The 20029-nt window shown below is 46.1% G+C and overlaps 1 protein-coding gene across 1 annotated transcript in view; it reads right to left on the reverse strand.

Annotated features, from left to right (window-relative positions):
- The window catches only part of CDC14A (cell division cycle 14A), a 120383-nt gene that overhangs the window by 18698 nt on the left and 81656 nt on the right, over positions 1 to 20029 (reverse strand). The window contains exons 9-11 of the mRNA XM_069737406.1: positions 17549 to 17779; positions 7182 to 7320; positions 4745 to 4904 (exon numbers count right to left, since the gene is read on the reverse strand). Of these exons, the coding sequence (XP_069593507.1) occupies positions 4745 to 4904; positions 7182 to 7320; positions 17549 to 17779 (530 nt within the window). The remainder of the gene's footprint in view (positions 1 to 4744; positions 4905 to 7181; positions 7321 to 17548; positions 17780 to 20029) is intronic.

Raw genomic sequence — 20029 nt, forward strand, 5'->3', positions numbered from 1 at the left:
ATCCCTTTGCTGTGTTGTAAGCCATTTACGGACCATGACTTTTGCTGTAGAATGCAACTAAGAAAATGTCAGGAAAATCCTACTTGAACACGTAGATTTATATAGAGTTAATCAGGATCACTGTAAATGACGGCAGTTGTGTACTTACTACTATTTAACATGAGTTTACAGGTAACTGGAAAATTCTGAACACAACCACATCTCCAATTATACAAAAGGGTGTTCACACTTATGCAGCCACATTATTTTAGTTTTGCTATTTTTATTAACCCTTTCAAAATGATTTCAGTTTTTTTTCTAAATGGAATTGTACAGGATATGGGTGACATAAAAGGTGGAAAAAGTTCTGAAATTATTCCAATCATCTACAGGTTGTCTTCCGCTGGGCTAAGCAAGGTATACGGAGAAAGTCAGCTGAAATCATCAGGAAGAGAAATCACCAACAGGGCATGATATGTGGAAATGTGCAAGAAGGACGTCAGGACAACATGGGAATGCCTGTCGTTACAAGGGATAATGGCTCCATTATGCTACCACGGAAGGAAAATGCTTCACGTCGGGACAAAATATGAGCGATTAGTATGAGACAAGGTAAGCTTTTACACCGAGCGCTCTGTGCCCCCGCAGCACACTTACACAAAAGGGCAGACTGCGAGCAGCCGCAAAATACGGAGAAACCATAAGGCAGGGGCTGCCATGTGTCTGCAGACCCCGAGCTGCTCTTTACATGGGGCACACTTCCCATTTGGGCAGCATGGGTGTAACACCCCAATACAACAGAATATAATCAACCAAGCCAACAATGATAAAATACAAGTATAAATGACATAAATTGATAATTTTACCATGTTTAGCATCTTAGCATGCTTTACTGTATCTATTTTATGATTTATTTAGAGGTATATAGTAGTATGTGCTCTAATCGCAGTATAATACGGCTGCACCAGAAGTTCTGATCATGGATGTTCAGTCATACTAGGTCATCAGTGCAAGGTCAGCCTTTACCCTTCTGCAATAACGCAACACGTGTTCATTAAAGGCAGCCGGAAAAGTGATTCCTAAGCATTTTATCAAGTATGATCCTTTCTGGACACTTTAAATAAAGCTTCATTCAGACGACTGTATTTCAAGTGCAGTATATGTTCTATCCTAGATTTTCTTGGATAGACTAAGTACCGATTTTAGACTATGGTGCTTTTCACATGCCTGTGAATGTTTGTGGACCGTGCATCCATGCAAACATCACTGAGAAATAGGTTTTTGATCAAAATGACCCATAAATGTCTATGTGTCCAAGAAAATCACATCCATGTGATGTCCATGATGGACACTGCGATGGATTGGAGAAACTTTATGGCTTTTGGGTTTTTTACTTCCATCTCTGAAAAATCATTGATGCAAAACCGATGGTAAAAACTGACCCAGTGAACAAACACTAATAGACGTACGAGAAAATCACTGACGTCTGAGTGAGGCCTTAAAGCCATAAGTAACATGTGGATTTGCACAAATACATTAACTGCGTTATTATTTCCTGCAGGTAATGATAATTTTATTGTGTTGTCTCAGCACTTATGTACGATTACATTTGAGGAAAGGCTGAGGACAATGTGTCCATTGTCCTGGGCCTCCTCAGCCATTTCACGACACTGCCCGCAGCAAGACATGGGAGTCAGATAACTATTAAAGGAAGCCTCCATAAGTATTAAAGAGTTCAAGGGGGTTTCACGTGTAAGAAATAATTCCCATATCTACTCTTCTGGGAAACCCATCAATCACTACAAATAGGGGGTCCCCAAAACTCACCACCTGTTCCCTCTCTCTGATGTTAGAATTTAATTGGGCAGCATGGTAGCACATGAACGCTAAATGACACAACATTGTCTATGGAGCCAAGCAGTGTACTGAGAGTTCTCGATCAGGCACTTATCACCTATCCAAACTTCTGGACCCCCACCAATCACTACGATCCAGTTCTCATTCCCCGGTTCTTCCTCTCGGAATGGACACGGTGACACTCAATTCATTGTCTACAGGAATGATGGGGGACATCCAAACATTGCACGCAGCGTTCCACTGACAGATGCTGCCCGTGGCTCACAGTTACCATTTCCCCTGATGAACCCCGTTTGGATTGGCAATAGGGGGGAAACGCGTCGGAGATGGGGTACCAGCCCCTGTGAGATAAGTGTTTATTACACTTGTCCTTTATAAGGATACATTGTGCTATGGGGCTACAGTACTATTAGGGCCATGCATGTATGTACACTATCAATGTGGTTTGCTGCATGACCATTTTTCTGCCTTTGCTTTTTTTGTAAAAACCTTCCTCTCATTTGAGAAATAGGTTCCTATACGATACAAACTTTCCTTGATTCGGGACATTATTTTGGTTATATCCTCTTTACACCACATTGAGATATTAGCAGATATAAAGGCATAAAAAATATATACGGTACTTATGCGAGTATTATCTGTTGTTTGTAATATTGAGCCATATACTTGCACCGCTCAGTAGAGACTAGGCACATAGGATCAGACATTTTAATATGCACTATAAGCACTTTATGTAGGCGTTCTCTGGTGGCTTTGTTAAGGAGTCCTGGTGAGGGTCAGTTGACGTGGAGCCGGGGCGCCATTTCACTACCCGGGGTGCCAACCTCCGCTGCTAGCAAGGGATACATGTAGGGTGACACAATCTATTTTCCCTAGACTCTTCCCATTTTGTCATTTATTCATTAGCGCCAAATCAATGAGCTATTTTTGTGTCTTGTATCCCAGTGAATAAACTCTATGGGATTATCATTACCAGACCCTCTATAATTCCTTTTTTTAAGAAAATAATTTTTTTTATATATTTGGCTTTTTTTATTAATATAAATAAAAGTTATTTTTCAAAGGGTTCTTTGCTTCATACTTGGTTTTCCTTTCACTAAGACCCCACTATACTGATTCGGTTTTTGAGGACATCCAAACAGTCCATGCAAAGGTGATACATGTATTTCAAAAGCAAAACTTTTCCACGAGGAAAAAAAATTAAAGGGTTACTCCCAAAATAGTAAGTTATACCATATCCATGGGATACAGAAGAACTTACTGATCCCTGAGGGTCTGACTGATGGGACCCCAAGAGATTCAGAGAATGGGAACCTGACCCTGCAGAGATCACTCTTGAGTGATTGGGACTGTTCAAATGTTCAGTATTTTGCTGCGGACTAGGTGGTCCACGCAAAATCGGGGACTTGTCCAATGTCTATCCGAGCGTCAGCTCAAAATCAGCAATGCAAGTCTATGGTCAGTGAAAAAATGGATACCATCCAAGTCAAGTCCATTTTTCACAGTTATAAGAAAGTAGAGAAACTTTTTTTTTTTGAGGGGGGGGTGGGGTGGTTATTGTTTTCCCATAGGTGAAAAAAGGGCTGTCCGAATGAGTCCTAAGGGTCAGAGCTCTGTTCCTCTACCACAAAAAAATCAGTGGCCAAGAATGAGATATAATGTCTTAGTGATCGGCAGTTGTCATACCCCTCTTCCAAATGAACAGAGGTTTGTGCACATGGATATCCAACATGCCAAACCCTTTTCTCTAACAGCAGAAATTACACTGAAGCTGCCTTCAGACATATTAAAGGGATTGTCCACCACTGAAAAGCATCTTACTAATAAAATAAAAAAATAAATATTATCGGCCCATGTTGTTCCTTTGATCTCAAACTCTATGTCCCAAAATGAACACATTACATAAATCAAGGCCACTGGCTGCAGTCTTCACCATTCCATCAGGGTCGGACTTAGGTGGGATTTCCAGAAGTGGACATCCCCTTTACACTGACACAGAGTTCTGTCCACATTGCCATGATCTGCTGACAGTAAGTCATGCAAACCTAATATGATTGTTGATCAAAAAGCCATCCAGCCGCAACCAACAAGGTGTACCCCGTAGAGATGGACCCCACATCTTTTAATTCACTTCTTTATGTGCCAACCTGGCCTCAAATTATCTTATAAAGATAAATCTGGCTTAGATCTAATTAAAGGTTGTGTGGGAAAAATGGGTGGATAAAGGTGAACGGCCCAAAAGGAGCCACACCCCAATACACAATACAAAAAACATAGTAAAATCTGTAGGATCCAACCAATGAGTTCACATTGTCACTAGAAGATGGCTTCTGTGCTTTTTGATACGTGACTTTTTTTTTACGTCTGTAGCAATAGTAGAATCCTCATTAATTGCAGTGTGCTGACGCACAGTGTGTGCATAGGTGTCTGCATATTGGCCACAGTGTTTGTGCACCTGCACATTAATGTAATATTATGGATGTGCGGACTCTGTTTTATGTCTTCTTTTTCTATCCACAGAATATGTATATGATCACTAGGGGTCCCACTCTCTAGATGATTATTGAATGGGGGCTACTTAATTCTATGGGGGACATAAAACCACCATACTCATGACTAGTGGGGGTCCTATGGTGTGACCCCATAGCGATCAGATGCTCATTACCGATTTGATGACAAGTTGGACTTACAGGAAACCCTTTACATTATACAACATTTTTACTGGAATGAGGGCCCATCGCACCTAATTTCTTGTCACATCTGACACTGATATGATGCGAACGAGGCAATGGTAACAATAAAGTATAACTAGGTGCACAGACGGCGAGGAAGAACTGTGTAAGAAATGATATTTAGAGGATATCAGCTGCTAGATGCAGACACGTCAATGACTCAGGAACACACGCACCTCCCCTGATCTATCCATACTGTGATGGCGGCTGATCCTGCTGCTCACAGACAGATCTTCAAACTCCGATAAGATCCGGTTCACCGTCCCATCTTCCAGTTGGATCTGTTTCTGTTTGCTCCTGTGGAGATCTCCCTGCAGCCACAGCCAAGCCTGCTTCCTAAAGACAAGGCGACAAGACATTAGTCTTCCTCAGCTTTTAGGCTACGTTCACATTTGCGTTGTGCGCCGCTGCGTCGGCGACGCAACGCACAACGCAAATAAAAACGCACCAAAACGTTGCGTTTTGCGACGCATGCGTCCTTTTTTGCCGAAATTTTGACGCAAAAAAAATGCGACTTGTTGCGTTTTCTTTGCCCGACGCTTGCGGCAAAAAAACCGCATGCGTCGCACAACGCAGCACAACGCATGTCCATGCGTCCCCCATGTTAAATATAGGGGCGCATGACGCATGCGTCGCCGCTGCGTTTCCCGACGCTGCGTCGGGAAACGCTAATGTGAACGTAGCCTTACTTCAGTGTGTTTAGAGTGATAATAAAGAGCAGAAATTGTCTAATTAGAACCCAAGGAAAGTCAATTACACTAAGAGGCATCTGATAGTACCCGACAATGAACACCGGTCACGGCTGGAATCTGACCAGGCTAGAGGGGGCATACATAGGGTCATTCTAGCTGCCACTACCAACAAGGTCAGACTACATGAAAATCAATGTTAAGTTTGACAGTAAAACCTTTAAATAAATATAACTTACTAAAAAAAAGATTATATTTGTATTGAGTGTTTATCTATAGCGAAAATGGCTGCCACTAAATGTCTCTGTAGCACTAGAGACAATAGGAAGAAGTCACTGTGTGTGGCTGTCACTGCATAGTGTGCCCCACTGTGTGGCTAGGACTATACGGTGTACCTGGTATGTGGCTATGATAACATGGTGTGCCACAATGTGTGTGACAATGACTATACGGTGTACCTCAGTGTGTGTATGGCTGTGACTCCATGGTGTCCCTGGTGTGTGGCTATGACAACATGGTGTGCCACAATGTGTGTGACAGTGACTATACGGTGTACCTCAGTGTGTGTATGGCTGTGACTCCATGGTGTCCCTGGTGTGTGGCTATGACAACATGGTGTGCCACAATGTGTGTGACAGTGACTATACGGTGTACCTCAGTGTGTGTATGGCTGTGACTCCATGGTGTCCCTGGTGTGTGGCTATGATAACATGGTGTGCCACAATGTGTGTGACAATGACTATACGGTGTACCTCAGTGTGTGTACGACTGATTCCATGGTGTCCCTGGTGTGTGGCTATGACAACATGGTGTGCCACAATGTGTGAGAAAGTGACTATACGGTGTACCTCAGTGTGTGTATGGCTGTGACTCCATGGTGTCCCTGGTGTGTGGCTATGATAACATGGTGTGCCACAATGTGTGTGACAGTGACTATACGGTGTACCTCAGTGTGTGTATGGTTGTGACTCCATGGTGTCCCTAGTGTGTGGCTATGACTACGGTGTACCTCAGTGTGTGTATGGTTGTGACTCCATGGTGTCCCTAGTGTGTGGCTATGACAACATGGTGTGCCACAATGTGTGTGACTGTGACTATACGGTGTACCTCAGTGTGTGTATGGCTGTGACTCCATGGTGTCCCTAGTGTGTGGCTATGACAACAAGGTGTGCCACAATGTGTGACAAAGTGACTATACAGTGTGGCGTGGTACATAGCGTGCCCTGGTGTGTGGCAATGTGTTTGATTGCAACTCCATAATGTGCCTGTGGAATGTGTGGCTGTGACTACATGGAGTGCCCCTGTGTGTGCAGCAGTGGCTACATGGTGTGCTACGATGTGTGCGACTGCGACTTCATGGTGTACCCAGGTGTGAGTGGCTGGGACTATATGGCGTGTGCCAGTGTGAACAGCTGTTTCTACATAATGTGCCCCGTTATGTGTAGCTGGGACTACACGGTGTGCCCTGGGGTCTGCACTTCTCAAACATCAGACTATGGGCCCCAAAAACCCAGGAAAAAGAGGTTTTGGGATTGCTTGTCTGGTAAGAGCAGTAGGGCCAGAAGCACATTTTTGAGCACAGAGAGAAAGAGCTAGAGTAAAATGGGTGGAGAAGGATCCCATTGCATTGCACATTGAGTAGAGCCAGTGGGATGACCATACTGCCTCCAGGCCTGTTTACACTCCAGCTCAGGAGGAAGAGCCAGTGCTAGCTACCCAGGGATGGTTTAAGCTAACTGGACCACCAGGACATAAAATGTGGAGAGAACCATTGACCAAACACCACAAGTGGCTGTTTAGAAACATGGAGCTGTTGAGTAGGCTGTAAAGTACTGAAGTGTTACAGAAGTTGCCGGCCTCCAGATAAAGTACAGAGAGCGCACGTCAGAGGTTGAGATACCTGTCATCCAAGCATCTAACTTACTCTTCCAGGAAGTGTTGTTGGGGTCCAATGATGGAACCAGGTCGACATATTCTAATCCACGCTATTGCTTCGGCATGTGTGAATCTGTAGTGCTTCATGATATAACAAGCGATCAAAGTACCTGTCCTGCCTAGGCCAGCTGTGGGGAACAACGAAAAAGGAACAAGACATGAGGCGGCAAGTCTTTAATTACTGTACAATGAAAACAGTCTGACTACAAAGACACAAGACCTCAAGTCATCATTGTTGTTTCTACACTTTTTAGTGGCTTTTGTATTTGTGCCTTTTTTTCTATACTCCACATTTTACCTTTTTTTTTTTCATTTTTTTCCACTTTTAAAGTCTTTTTTTTTCCTGGACAACTTTCCTTACTATATGTTTTAGACAGGTTTATGAAACGTGACTTTCACCAACTATCTCATTTTGCGGGTGCGTCTCACTTCAGCCCTAGCTGGTTTTTGGAAAAGTTTTCATTTTGGCCCATTTTTGTGACTTTATCCAAAAGAATTTCCAACTTTTTGAGCTGAAAAATTGCAAAAACAGGTTGAAGATTTTGAGCTGAATTCATGAACCATTTTGAAGAATTTGAGGCAAAAAATGTCAGTGAATAATACAATAATACAAAGGAATAAAAGTGACTTTAATAAATCTCAAATGATGAAAAGGGCTCCAAGTCTAGAGAGCAGCATGTAGACACTTCGTATAAAGGACTGGAGGGAAGGCAAAAGAGGAATGGTTATTTTTTATTAATTTTTATCCTTTTATTTCTTTACTTTGATAGAACATAAATATTCACTTTTTAAAATTCTTAAGCAAGTTAATGAATTAATATGATATTAATAAAAGATCATATCTATTTTTAAAAACTGGAGTCAGAGTTATTATATTTCTATCATCTGCCTGATGAAGAGACCTGTGTAGTCTCGAAAGCTTGCAATTTGTTACCATCTTTTCAGTTAGCCATTAAAAGGTATCAACCACTGAGGACTCTCAATTCTAAATATTTTTCTATCTACTGGCTAACAAGGTATACATCTTTCCTGTATAGTTCTATCAACATCAATTCTGACGCCACCCAAAACCCGGCAAAAGGATATAGAATATAATGGAAAAACATAAATAAAGCCTCCTGATAGTCTTTCCTGATAGACTGTAAAGGTGCAGGCCAGAAAATAAACAACATGATCATTATATGGAATGGAAATGCGCATGCTCGAATCAAACGCCATTCATTGTCTATGGAAAAAGCTCAGCGTAGGGCAGTCCCATAAAGAATGAATGGACTGGTGGTTGAACATGCACAAAACCGCACCATTCTATTGGGAATAAAAGTTACAAGTTCTGGAGATCATTTTGGAATCCACTGGTCTGAGACCGGCCCCACCGATCTATCCTATCCTGTGGATATGTGAGAACGTCACTTCACAGGCCATTTCTTTGAAGCTCTTTTTCAGTCGGACATAATGCAGACACAGTTGGGCATTTACGTTACAGCTGCAAAACCAGGACCCTGATTAGTTCTACAGTGGTCTTCTTGTGAAATGTTTCTACACATGTAAGGGGGATGACCTGTAAGTGCCCGATATGTGTCCACCACAGGCCATATTGTTATGATGGCTGTCTAAGGCTGTTTACACTCAGCACTTTTTTTCTGCAGCCAAAGACTGAGGTCTTGGAGTTGAAAACGTCTTGCTGCATTTTTGCTGTTTTTACTAGTGTATTCTTTTAAGGGTGGATTACATATGTGATTTGTCCGGCGCCCGTGCAGGTGAGGGGCCCGCCAACGCCACCAAATACTTCAGCTGGAGGTGTGTCCTCGGATGGAGGATTATACAGCTCTGGCAAATATTAAGAGACCACCACATCAAATCCCTGTCATGGCAGCCCAATCTCCAGACCTAAACCCCATTGAAAACCTCTGGAATGTAATCAGGAGGATGATGGATAGTCAGGGCCGCCATCAGGGCATTACAGCCGTGACTGGCGTAAGGGGCCCGGTGAGCAGAGGGGGCCCGCATCGGGCCCCCTCTTACCTGCTCACCGGGCCCCTACCGGCAGCCGCAGGCTGAACCGGGCCCTTAGCGGCGGCCGGCGCTGCAGCTGTACGCTATTGACATGCGGGCGAGTGCACAGTGCAGCTGCGCGGAGAGATCAGGAGCGCGGCAGGTAAGCAGAACTTTTTTTTTTTTCTATTGAGAGCGGCGATCGGGGGGGGGGGGGGGGGACGGGTTGGGCAGAAGGCTGGACACAGAGGGGGCAGAAGGCCTCTGGACACAGAGGGGGCAGAAGGCCTCTGGACACAGAGGGGGCAGAAGGCCTCTGGACACGGGGGCAGAAGGCCGCTGGACACAGGGGGGCAGTAAAGCTGGACACAGAGAGGGCAGAAGGCAGCTGGACACAGAGGGGGCAGAAGGCAGCTGGACACAGAGGGGGCAGAAGGCCGCTGGACACAGGGGGGCAGTAAAGCTGGACACAGGGGGGGGGGGGGCAGAAGGCCGCTGGACACAGGGGGGGGCAGTAAAGCTGGACACGGGGGGCAGAAGGCTGGACACGGGGCAGAAGGCTGGACACAGGGGGGCAGTAAAGCTGGACACAGAGGGGGCAGAAGGCCGCTGGACACAGGGGGGCAGTAAAGCTGGACACAAGGGGGGCAGTAAAGCTGGACACAGGGGGGGCAGAAGGCCGCTGGACACAGAAGGGCAGTAAAGCTGGACACAGGGGGGGCAGAAGGCTGGACACAGGGGGGCAGTAAAGCTGGACACAGGGGGGGCAGAAGGCTGGACACAGGGGGGGCAGTAAAGCTGGACACAGGGGGGGCAGAAGGCTGGACACAGAGGGGGCAGTAAAGCTGGACACAGAGGGGGCAGTAAAGCTGGACACGGGGCAGAAGGCTGGACACAGAGGGGGCAGAAGGCCGCTGGACACAGGGGGGCAGTAAAGCTGGACACGGGGGGCAGAAGGCCGCTGGACACAGAAGGGCAGTAAAGCTGGACACGGGGGGCAGAAGGCTGGACACAGGGGGGCAGTAAAGCTGGACACAGGGGGGGCAGAAGGCTGGACACAGAGGGGGCAGTAAAGCTGGACACAGAGGGGGCAGTAAAGCTGGACACAGGGGGGCAGTAAAGCTGGACACGGGGGGCAGAAGGCTGGACACAGGGGGCAGTAAAGCTGGACACAGGGGGGGCAGAAGGCTGGACACAGGGGGGCAGTAAAGCTGGACACAGGGGGGGCAGAAGGCTGGACACAGGGGGGCAGTAAAGCTGGACACAGGGGGGCAGTAAAGCTGGACACAGGGGGGCAGAAGGCCGCTGGACACAGAAGGGCAGTAAAGCTGGACACAGGGGGGGCAGAAGGCTGGACACAGGGGGGCAGTAAAGCTGGACACAGGGGGGCAGAAGGCCGCTGGACACAGAAGGGCAGTAAAGCTGGACACAGGGGGGGCAGAAGGCTGGACACAGGGGGGCAGTAAAGCTGGACACAGGGGGGGGCAGAAGGCTGGACACAGAGGGGGCAGTAAAGCTGGACACAGAGGGGGCAGTAAAGCTGGACACAGAGGGGGCAGTAAAGCTGGACACGGGGCAGTAAAGCTGGACACGGGGCAGTAAAGCTGGACACGGGGCAGTAAATCTGGACATAGAGGGGGCAGTAAAGCTGGACACGGAGGGGGCAGTAAAGCTGGACACGGGGGGGGGCAGAAAGCTGGACACAGGGGGGGGGGCAGAAAGCTGGACACAGGGGGGGGGCAGAAAGCTGGACACAGGGGGGGGGGCAGAAAGCTGGACACATGGGGGGCAGAAAGCTGGACACATGGGGGGCAGAAAGCTGGACAGAGATGGGGCAGAGTGCTGGACACAGATGGGGCAGAAGGCTGGACACAGGGGGGCAGTAAAGCTGGACACAGGGGGGCAGAAGGCCGCTGGACACAGAAGGGCAGTAAAGCTGGACACAGGGGGGGCAGAAGGCTGGACACAGGGGGGCAGTAAAGCTGGACACAGGGGGGGGCAGAAGGCTGGACACAGAGGGGGCAGTAAAGCTGGACACAGAGGGGGCAGTAAAGCTGGACACAGAGGGGGCAGTAAAGCTGGACACGGGGCAGTAAAGCTGGACACGGGGCAGTAAAGCTGGACACGGGGCAGTAAATCTGGACATAGAGGGGGCAGTAAAGCTGGACACGGAGGGGGCAGTAAAGCTGGACACGGGGGGGGGCAGAAAGCTGGACAGAGATGGGGCAGAGTGCTGGACACAGATGGGGCAGAAGGCTGGACACAGGGGGGCAGTAAAGCTGGACACAGGGGGGCAGAAGGCCGCTGGACACAGAAGGGCAGTAAAGCTGGACACAGGGGGGGCAGAAGGCTGGACACAGGGGGGCAGTAAAGCTGGACACAGGGGGGGGCAGAAGGCTGGACACAGAGGGGGCAGTAAAGCTGGACACAGAGGGGGCAGTAAAGCTGGACACAGAGGGGGCAGTAAAGCTGGACACAGAGGGGGCAGTAAAGCTGGACACGGGGCAGTAAAGCTGGACACGGGGCAGTAAATCTGGACATAGAGGGGGCAGTAAAGCTGGACACGGAGGGGGCAGTAAAGCTGGACACGGGGGGGGCAGAAAGCTGGACACAGGGGGGGGGCAGAAAGCTGGACACAGGGGGGGGGGCAGAAAGCTGGACACGGGGGGGGGGGGCAGAAAGCTGGACACATGGGGGGCAGAAAGCTGGACACATGGGGGGCAGAGTGCTGGACACAGATGGGGCAGAGTGCTGGACACAGATGGGGCAGAGTGCTGGACACAGATGGGGCAGAGTGCTGGACACAGATGGGGCAGAGTGCTGGACACAGATGGGGCAGAGTGCTGGACACAGATGGGGCAGAGTGCTGGACACAGATGGGGCAGAGTGCTGGACACAGATGGGGCAGAGTGCTGGACACAGATGGGGCAGAGTGCTGGACACAGATGGGGCAGAGTGCTGGACACAGATGGGGCAGAGTGCTGGACACAGATGGGGCAGAGTGCTGGACACAGATGGGGCAGAGTGCTGGACACAGATGGGGCAGAGTGCTGGACACAGATGGGGCAGAGTGCTGGACACAGATGGGGCAGAGTGCTGGACACAGATGGGGCAGAGTGCTGGACACAGATGGGGCAGAGTGCTGGACACAGATGGGGCAGAGTGCTGGACACAGATGGGGCAGAGTGCTGGACACAGATGGGGCAGAGTGCTGGACACAGATGGGGCAGAGTGCTGGACACAGATGGGGCAGAGTGCTGGACACAGATGGGGCAGAGTGCTGGACACAGATGGGGCAGAGTGCTGGACACAGATGGCGCAGAGTGCTGGACACAGATGGGGCAGAGTGCTGGACACAGATGGGGCAGAGTGCTGGACACAGATGGGGCAGAGTGCTGGACACAGATGGGGCAGAGTGCTGGACACAGATGGGGCAGAGTGCTGGACACAGATGGGGCAGAGTGCTGGACACAGATGGGGCAGAGTGCTGGACACAGATGGGGCAGAGTGCTGGACACAGATGGGGCAGAGTGCTGGACACAGATGGGGCAGAGTGCTGGACACAGATGGGGCAGAGTGCTGGACACAGATGGGGCAGAGTGCTGGACACAGATGGGGCAGAGTGCTGGACACAGATGGGGCAGAGTGCTGGACACAGATGGGGCAGAGTGCTGGACACAGATGGGGCAGAGTGCTGGACACAGATGGGGCAGAGTGCTGGACACAGATGGGGCAGAGTGCTGGACACAGATGGGGCAGAGTGCTGGACACAGATGGGGCAGAGTGCTGGACACAGATGGGGCAGAGTGCTGGACACAGATGGGGCAGAGTGCTGGACACAGATGGGGCAGAGTGCTGGACACAGATGGGGCAGAGTGCTGGACACAGATGGGGCAAGATTGGAGACAGATGGGGCAGGATGGATACGATGGGAGACAGATGGGGCAGGATGGGGAGATCATATGGGGCAGAATGGATACTCATGAGGGCAGGATGGGAGAACATATGGCTGGAGCCTGGAATGAGACACACGGGGGCTAGGATGGCGAATATTACCATAGGGGCTAATTAAGGGATATTATTGCAGTGATGTATTTATTTTATTTTTTGAGTATACTGTTTTAAATGGGGGGGGCGGTCCTGTTACTGTGTAGAGTGATACTATGTTGCCTTCTTCATGTGGTGTAATGTAGAAGTTGGGAAAATTAAGTAATGTGTTCTACAAGCGGAACTCGAGATAACTGTTTTATTTCCTGCAGAGACGAGTCCTGGCTGGATAAAGTGATGGCGGTCTGTGCTGGATGAAAGATGAAGGACTTCACCTAGAGACGTCACTGGTGAGTCAGTGTTACCTATACACTTACACTATACACTGTATACTATATACAGAGGTCCTGTGTACAATGTCACCAGTGATCACTGTATTATCTATACATTATATACAGAGCTCCTGTGTGTAATGTCACCAGTGATCACTGTATTACCTGTACACAGACACTGCTTACTAATTACAGATCTCCTGTGCATAATGGCACTGATGGTGATAGTATTGTGGGTTTTTTTTTTTTTATTACTGATCAGTATTGTAGTATTCAGTCATTGTTGGTAATATGTGGTCTGGTCATGGTGTAGCGGTATTTGTTCCTTGTATTTTATATTATTCGATCACTGTGGTGGTAATGTCATCTGGTCATAGTGCTGTGGTATTTGTTCCTTGTATGTAGTATTATAGGTCATTTTAAAAATTGAAAAATAAATAAAAATATACCTAAATTGTATTGCATATTTTAACAAATATTTAGTAGGTTACAGTAGAGTAGGGCCCGGCCAAAAGTGTCTACCTTGTTGTGGTGACGGCTTAAAAAATCTTTTGGCCAAAACAAAAGCTGCCGGCTATATGTGTGATCTGGTGATGGGAACTGTTAATGTGTGATAGGTGAGAAGTGGAGATTTTCCAAGAGAGAGCGGTGGGACTGTGGACAGTTCGTGGGGTGGAGCCTGGAGGCGGGGCTGGGGTGGAGCCTGGGCGGAGTTTCAAGGGGGCCCCGAAAATTTTGCCAGTATGGGGCCCCGAAATTTCTAGTGGCAGCCCTGTGGATAGTCACAAGCCATGAAACAGAGAAGAACTGCTTACATTTTTGCGCCAGGAGCAGTGTGAAAGACTGGTGGAAAGCATGCCAAGACGCATGAAAGCTGTGATTAACAATCATGGTTATTCCACAAAATATTGATTTCTGAACTCTTCCTGAGATAAAACATTAGTATTGTTGTTTCTAAATGATTATGACTTTGTTTTCTTTGCATTATTTGAGGTCTGAAAGCACTGGTTATTTTTTTGTAAATTTTGACCATTTCTCCTTTTCGGAAAAAAACCAACCATAATTTATTGATTTATTGCTTGGAAATTCGGAGACATGTCAGAAGTTTATAGAATAAATGAACAATTTACATTTTACTCAAACATATACCTATAAAGAGAAAAATCAGACAAACTGAACATTTTGCAGCGGTCTCTTTATTTTTGCCAGAGCTGTATATACCGGGATGAGGGACGTATATATGCTATTAGAATGCAAATCTTGCACCGAGGCCCGTCATACTGCAGTTACGCCACTGTTATAAAGTAGCAAAGCCTATTTACTGCATTATTTGCAGCATTTTTGCACTTTCATTGCTTTCTATGAGATAACATTGCAAAGATGCTGCAAAAACACTAAAAAAATTTTGACATGCTGCAGATTTAAAAAACGCTTCCTGAAATCTGAATTGTGGCTGGTTCTGAAAAAAAGCGGTTTATTTTCTGCAGAAAAAAATGCTGCAAAACTTTGTGTGTGTGTGAACATACCCTAAAGCTTATATATAGCCCCTTTTAATCTTGCAAGTTTTTGCAGCAGAAGGCCAAGAAAGACCTAAAATCGGAGTCTGCTGCACACATCACTGTGAATGCTGTAACAATAAGTCATTAAATAGAATATGTCATGTACTTGGTGGAGAAGAAACTCTACTTTACTTCTCTTAATTACCGACGCGCAGAGTCTATTGCTTAGCAGATAAACAATGACAGGAAATGACCCTGTGCCCATTCCCCAGAGGATCGGGAAAATCACAGCCACTTACTCCCCAATGGCTGTAATTATGTGGCCCGGGGCCAAGGAGCATGATAAGTGCACATTAATTGCCGCCTTATAAATAGAAATATTTACATGGACGTCCCCCAGCGGCGGCGGATACAGTAGGAGCTTACACTAGTGGGACAAGGAGAAACAGCGCAACCTACTGGACTCAGGGGGAACAGCAGATTTTAAGGGGGTTTCCAGTTTTCAGTGAATAGCGATGATTTACTGCATAATGAATTCGATAAATCAGAGCTAAATATCTGTTTAATGACTGGAACTCTGTAATATCAGCATTTTGTAACTTAAAAAAATGTGGAAAATGGAAGAACAAATTATTTTTGTAACATTTCTGAAATCCCCTGAAATTCCGGGAATGAGGTACTACATTGCCTCATCTAAATGGAGTGATAGTCAGCCCTGCAAGCCCATGTCTATGGGACAGTCAGATAGCCGAGTACAGTGCATGCTTGCCACTACTACATTACGACGAGTCACTCCGGAGTAGGGGGCACAACCTGCGGCCACATGCCGCCCTCCATGACATTTTGTGCGGCCCACAATCCTCTGTATACAGCAGTTTCCAAGTCACAATGTCAGGAGCCGACATGGACAAGCAGGAATAGCCCTGTGTACCTCTATCTGGGTCCCCCAACATCAAGGCATTAGGGGCTAGCACTCCACAAAGGCATACGGAAGGCCACGGTCCGACAAGTACATTTCACAGTCCGCATACAGACCCCTGGACTGACCGCAGGTATCCAAATCTTAACTTATATCCTTATAGACACATATGAAGCCCCGCGGTCAGTATAAGGACCATGAAATACGCCTCTCTGAGTCCGGCCTAAGAGCCTGTCTATGCGGGCAACTCTCATTATACCAGTCTAAGGGAAATATGAAATGCAGCCGCCTACTACAGCACCCATGATCTTCAATGGGGAGAGTTCTGTAGGGTCTCCTGCCCTCCAGAGTACTGATTGGGGAGAAGAGAACCCCCAGTAGAGCAACCTGTACATGTATGGCATGTACTATATTGGTGATATGCCCTAAACCTCTCAGAAAGTACCATCACCCACACTGAGGAACACTGGGACCACTGGTTTGCCAATAGGAGCCAATCAGTAACCAACTGACTAGGGAAACTGGAAACCTTTAATGGGAGCCTGAACGTCACTCTCTTACACTACACCATGACTATAGCGTTATACTGCTTTACCAAACCTTTCTAAACAAATCCCTATATTACTGCAAGGTCTTATCAATGACGAGAAAATTAAGCTAAAATAAGTGTACATTCTATATGTCATTAGGTCACGAGTGGACAGTTTTTGCTCCTCTTTGATATTCTTCTTTTTGCTGTTTTTTTTATGGGCCTTTTTGTTTAGAGCTCATTTTTATGGTCTCTACCGGGGGTGTGGCCCACAAGGTTCCCCGGGGGCGTGTCTTTAGGCAGCTCGATAATTGCCCTATGGGTGCCGCCCCCTAGGAACATATTGTGACAAAGCAGTATGATGCTATTGGAGAGGTTTGGGGCAATAAAATCCTGCGATGGGTTCCCTTTAAGAATGATGCAAATAATACAGAAGACAAAGGAAACTTATCCTGGTTAAGCAAAGCAAAAAGCAATCAGTGACCTTATAGTGCATCTGTCAGTAGGATCAACCCTCCCAAGCCATATATATGGGCATGAAAAAGATAACTCAGTATCTGCGATTCAATATTTTATTCCACATTTTTCTTAATATGTAAATGAGTTGTTAAGATCTATGGGAGGGACACAGATCTCTTTGAGAATCTCCCCCCACCCTGTGCTTATTATAAATAAAAACAGGCGTTACCAGTGTGAGACATGTAATGACTGACAGTCTGCTCTCCTGATCTACATGTCTCACAACTCCTTTCTTTCATAATAAGCTCTGGAGGCAGATTCTCAGGGAGATCCATGTCCGGGCCATAGATCCTAACAGCTCATTTACATTTTAAGAAAAAAGTTGATTTCTTAGGAATAATACATCAGCTTACAGCTGTCAAGGTATCATTTTATTCAGCTGCCTACAACCTACATGCCCATATAGACGGCTTTCGGAGAGTGGATCCTGCTGACGGATTCCCTTTTTTACAACAGTACTTAAAATGTGGTCAGATGAAAAGAACGCAGCCAACTGAGATGTAACGACGCCAAGTGACATTCTTTCACATAAATAAGTGAGGAAACACAGGTGACATATCACTCAGCTCATCCTGTTACCTTTGCAGTGAACAGCCATTGCTCCATCTGTATTCTCACAGAGGTTGAGGAATCTCCGCACTATGCAGTCACCGGGAGTGCTCCCATCAACAAAGAACAGGTCGTAGTGATCAAACCCAGCATCTATAAATCGCTTGGCATCGTAAACCTTCTTGTTGAGCCGGATGATGGCGGTGATGTTGTGCTTTCTGAAATATGGAAAGTAAGCTTCTGGAGCATGGAGGGGATAGCCTGGAAAAGGAGAACAATGGCAATTAGGTATGTTTATCTGTTTCCCGTATGTACAATGCTATATGAGAGGGGTTCAGCCAACAAGCTCTTCTGACAGCCATGCCATGACAGATTTGGAGGAAACAGTTATCTGACATGGGGGGATTTTAGCACATCCAATTGTCGTTCAATCAGTTACATAAGTGAATACATAATTAAAATGTTATCTTTAATTCTAATCTTAAAATGGAACAGTGATCCACTACAAATAAAAAAAACGTAGAACGGCTGCACACCAATACTGCATACTGGTGATGTGCGATCGCGCTTAGATAAGGTGTTATCTGAGCATGCTCAAGGTGGTAATCGAGTGTCTTCGACTTGCTTGAATAAAGTCCCCGCAGCTGCATGTCTCATGGATGTCCAACAGCCGCAACACAAGCAGGGATTCCCTAACAAACAGACAATCCCTTCATGTGTTGCGACTGTCAAACATCCACGAAACATGCAGCCGCGGGGACTCAAACATATTTTTCGAGCACACCGAAGACACTCAGCACAAGAGCATGCTCAGATAACATCTTATCTGAGCACTTTCCCTCATCACTACTACTATGAGTTCCCACGATAAGTGTCCGATGCATTTTTTTCTGCTGCGTATGTTTGTGTACAGTTCAAGAAAAGTGGATGGTATCTATGCTTCTATGCTGACTGAACTTTTTTTTTTACTATGCAGAAACTGACCTGCACTGTGATTTTGAAATATGCTCGTTAGAAAGTCGATAATGACTTTTAGGATCACTACTTCCTATAGGTGGCACTAGAGTTCTAGTCCTCCTCCTCTCTGAAGAGACAATTTGAAATATGCAACACGTCAATTCTCCTGCCTTATGTTATTATTATTATTTATTATTACAGCGCCATTTATTCCATGGCGCTTTACATGTGAGGAGGGGTATACATAATAAAAACAACTATAATAATCTTAATCTATACAAGTCACGACTGGTACAGGAGGTGAGAGGACCCTGCCGGCGAGGGCTCATAATCTACGTATGCTTAAAATACAATTTGAGGATTTTCGCCAAAGATTTGAGTGAGATGAGGAAAATCCGCAGATAAAAAAAATGTATGTACAATTCTTTAATTTTTTTTTGTATTTCCCACTGTAACTGGGTCTAATATACCAGCCCTAGTTACAGGGAAAAATCAGATAAAAAAAATAAAATAAAGTATTTAAATGTTGAAATACGCTTTAAAGTTCTTTTGTGACCTTATTTGGAGCACGTAATGTGAAATAAATGAAAAATAGATGATTAAATTAATAAATAAATGTACTAAAAATTAATATAAAAGCCGTAGCCAATCCAAATTGTTCTCACTAGCTCCACACCAACTGAAAAAAAATTGTCCAATATATAAAAATAGTTGTTGCAAAAAGGGAAAACAACTTTTAAAACAATTTTAATGATCCATTGTGGCAATAGATAATTAAAAAAAATTTTTTTTTTCGAAAAACAGATTGCGTTTCCTTTATTTTCCGATAAGACTAAAAAATAGAGACTATTAAGATAACAAAGATAAAACCCAATGTATCACAAATGCAAAAAATTATTTGAATGAGAAACATTTTTACAGGTCTTTATACTCCATGTACGAAAAAACATGAAAGTGTGTGTGGTCAGAACAGGGGTACATGGCCTGGTCCTTATCGGGTAAAGAGCTGAATTAGCATACACTATTTACCTCCAGATTAACCCTATAGCTGCAGGTAAATAGATTCTGAATCTGACAGATTGTGTTTAAATTGGTGTAAAGAAAGTTTTGTACGTTTCAATTACTGATTATTGTAAGATATATATTGTGAGACAGTGAAGGGGATCATATCCGAGGGTCGATATGTGTCCCCCAGGATGCGTACGGAGTCCTATTAAACCCGCAGGATGCCTGTGAGTCACAAGGCAAAATAAAAGAAAGAATAGATTGGGTCCAAGTAGTGACTCAGTCAGATTTTTAGGAAAACCCATTAAGGGCTGATATTTTTAGAGGTATTTGCAAGTTTGGTAGTGGGGCGAATCCCTCTCTCCACTCCGGGTTTTGGAGGTGGCTCTGTGGCAATGATGTGTTGGAGTTTGCAAGCTGCAGAGCAGGTGGCTCTGTGCAACCCAGGTCTAACACAGAGCCAGGAACTTCCAGGTAGCTGACACACCCAGAAGGCATGGCAGTGCCATTGTCCACGGCAACAAGTTTTGCGTTCTGGACTGTGTTTAT

The sequence above is a fragment of the Ranitomeya imitator genome, chromosome 8, assembly GCF_032444005.1.
Source record: "Ranitomeya imitator isolate aRanImi1 chromosome 8, aRanImi1.pri, whole genome shotgun sequence".
Lineage (NCBI taxonomy): Eukaryota > Metazoa > Chordata > Amphibia > Anura > Dendrobatidae > Ranitomeya > Ranitomeya imitator.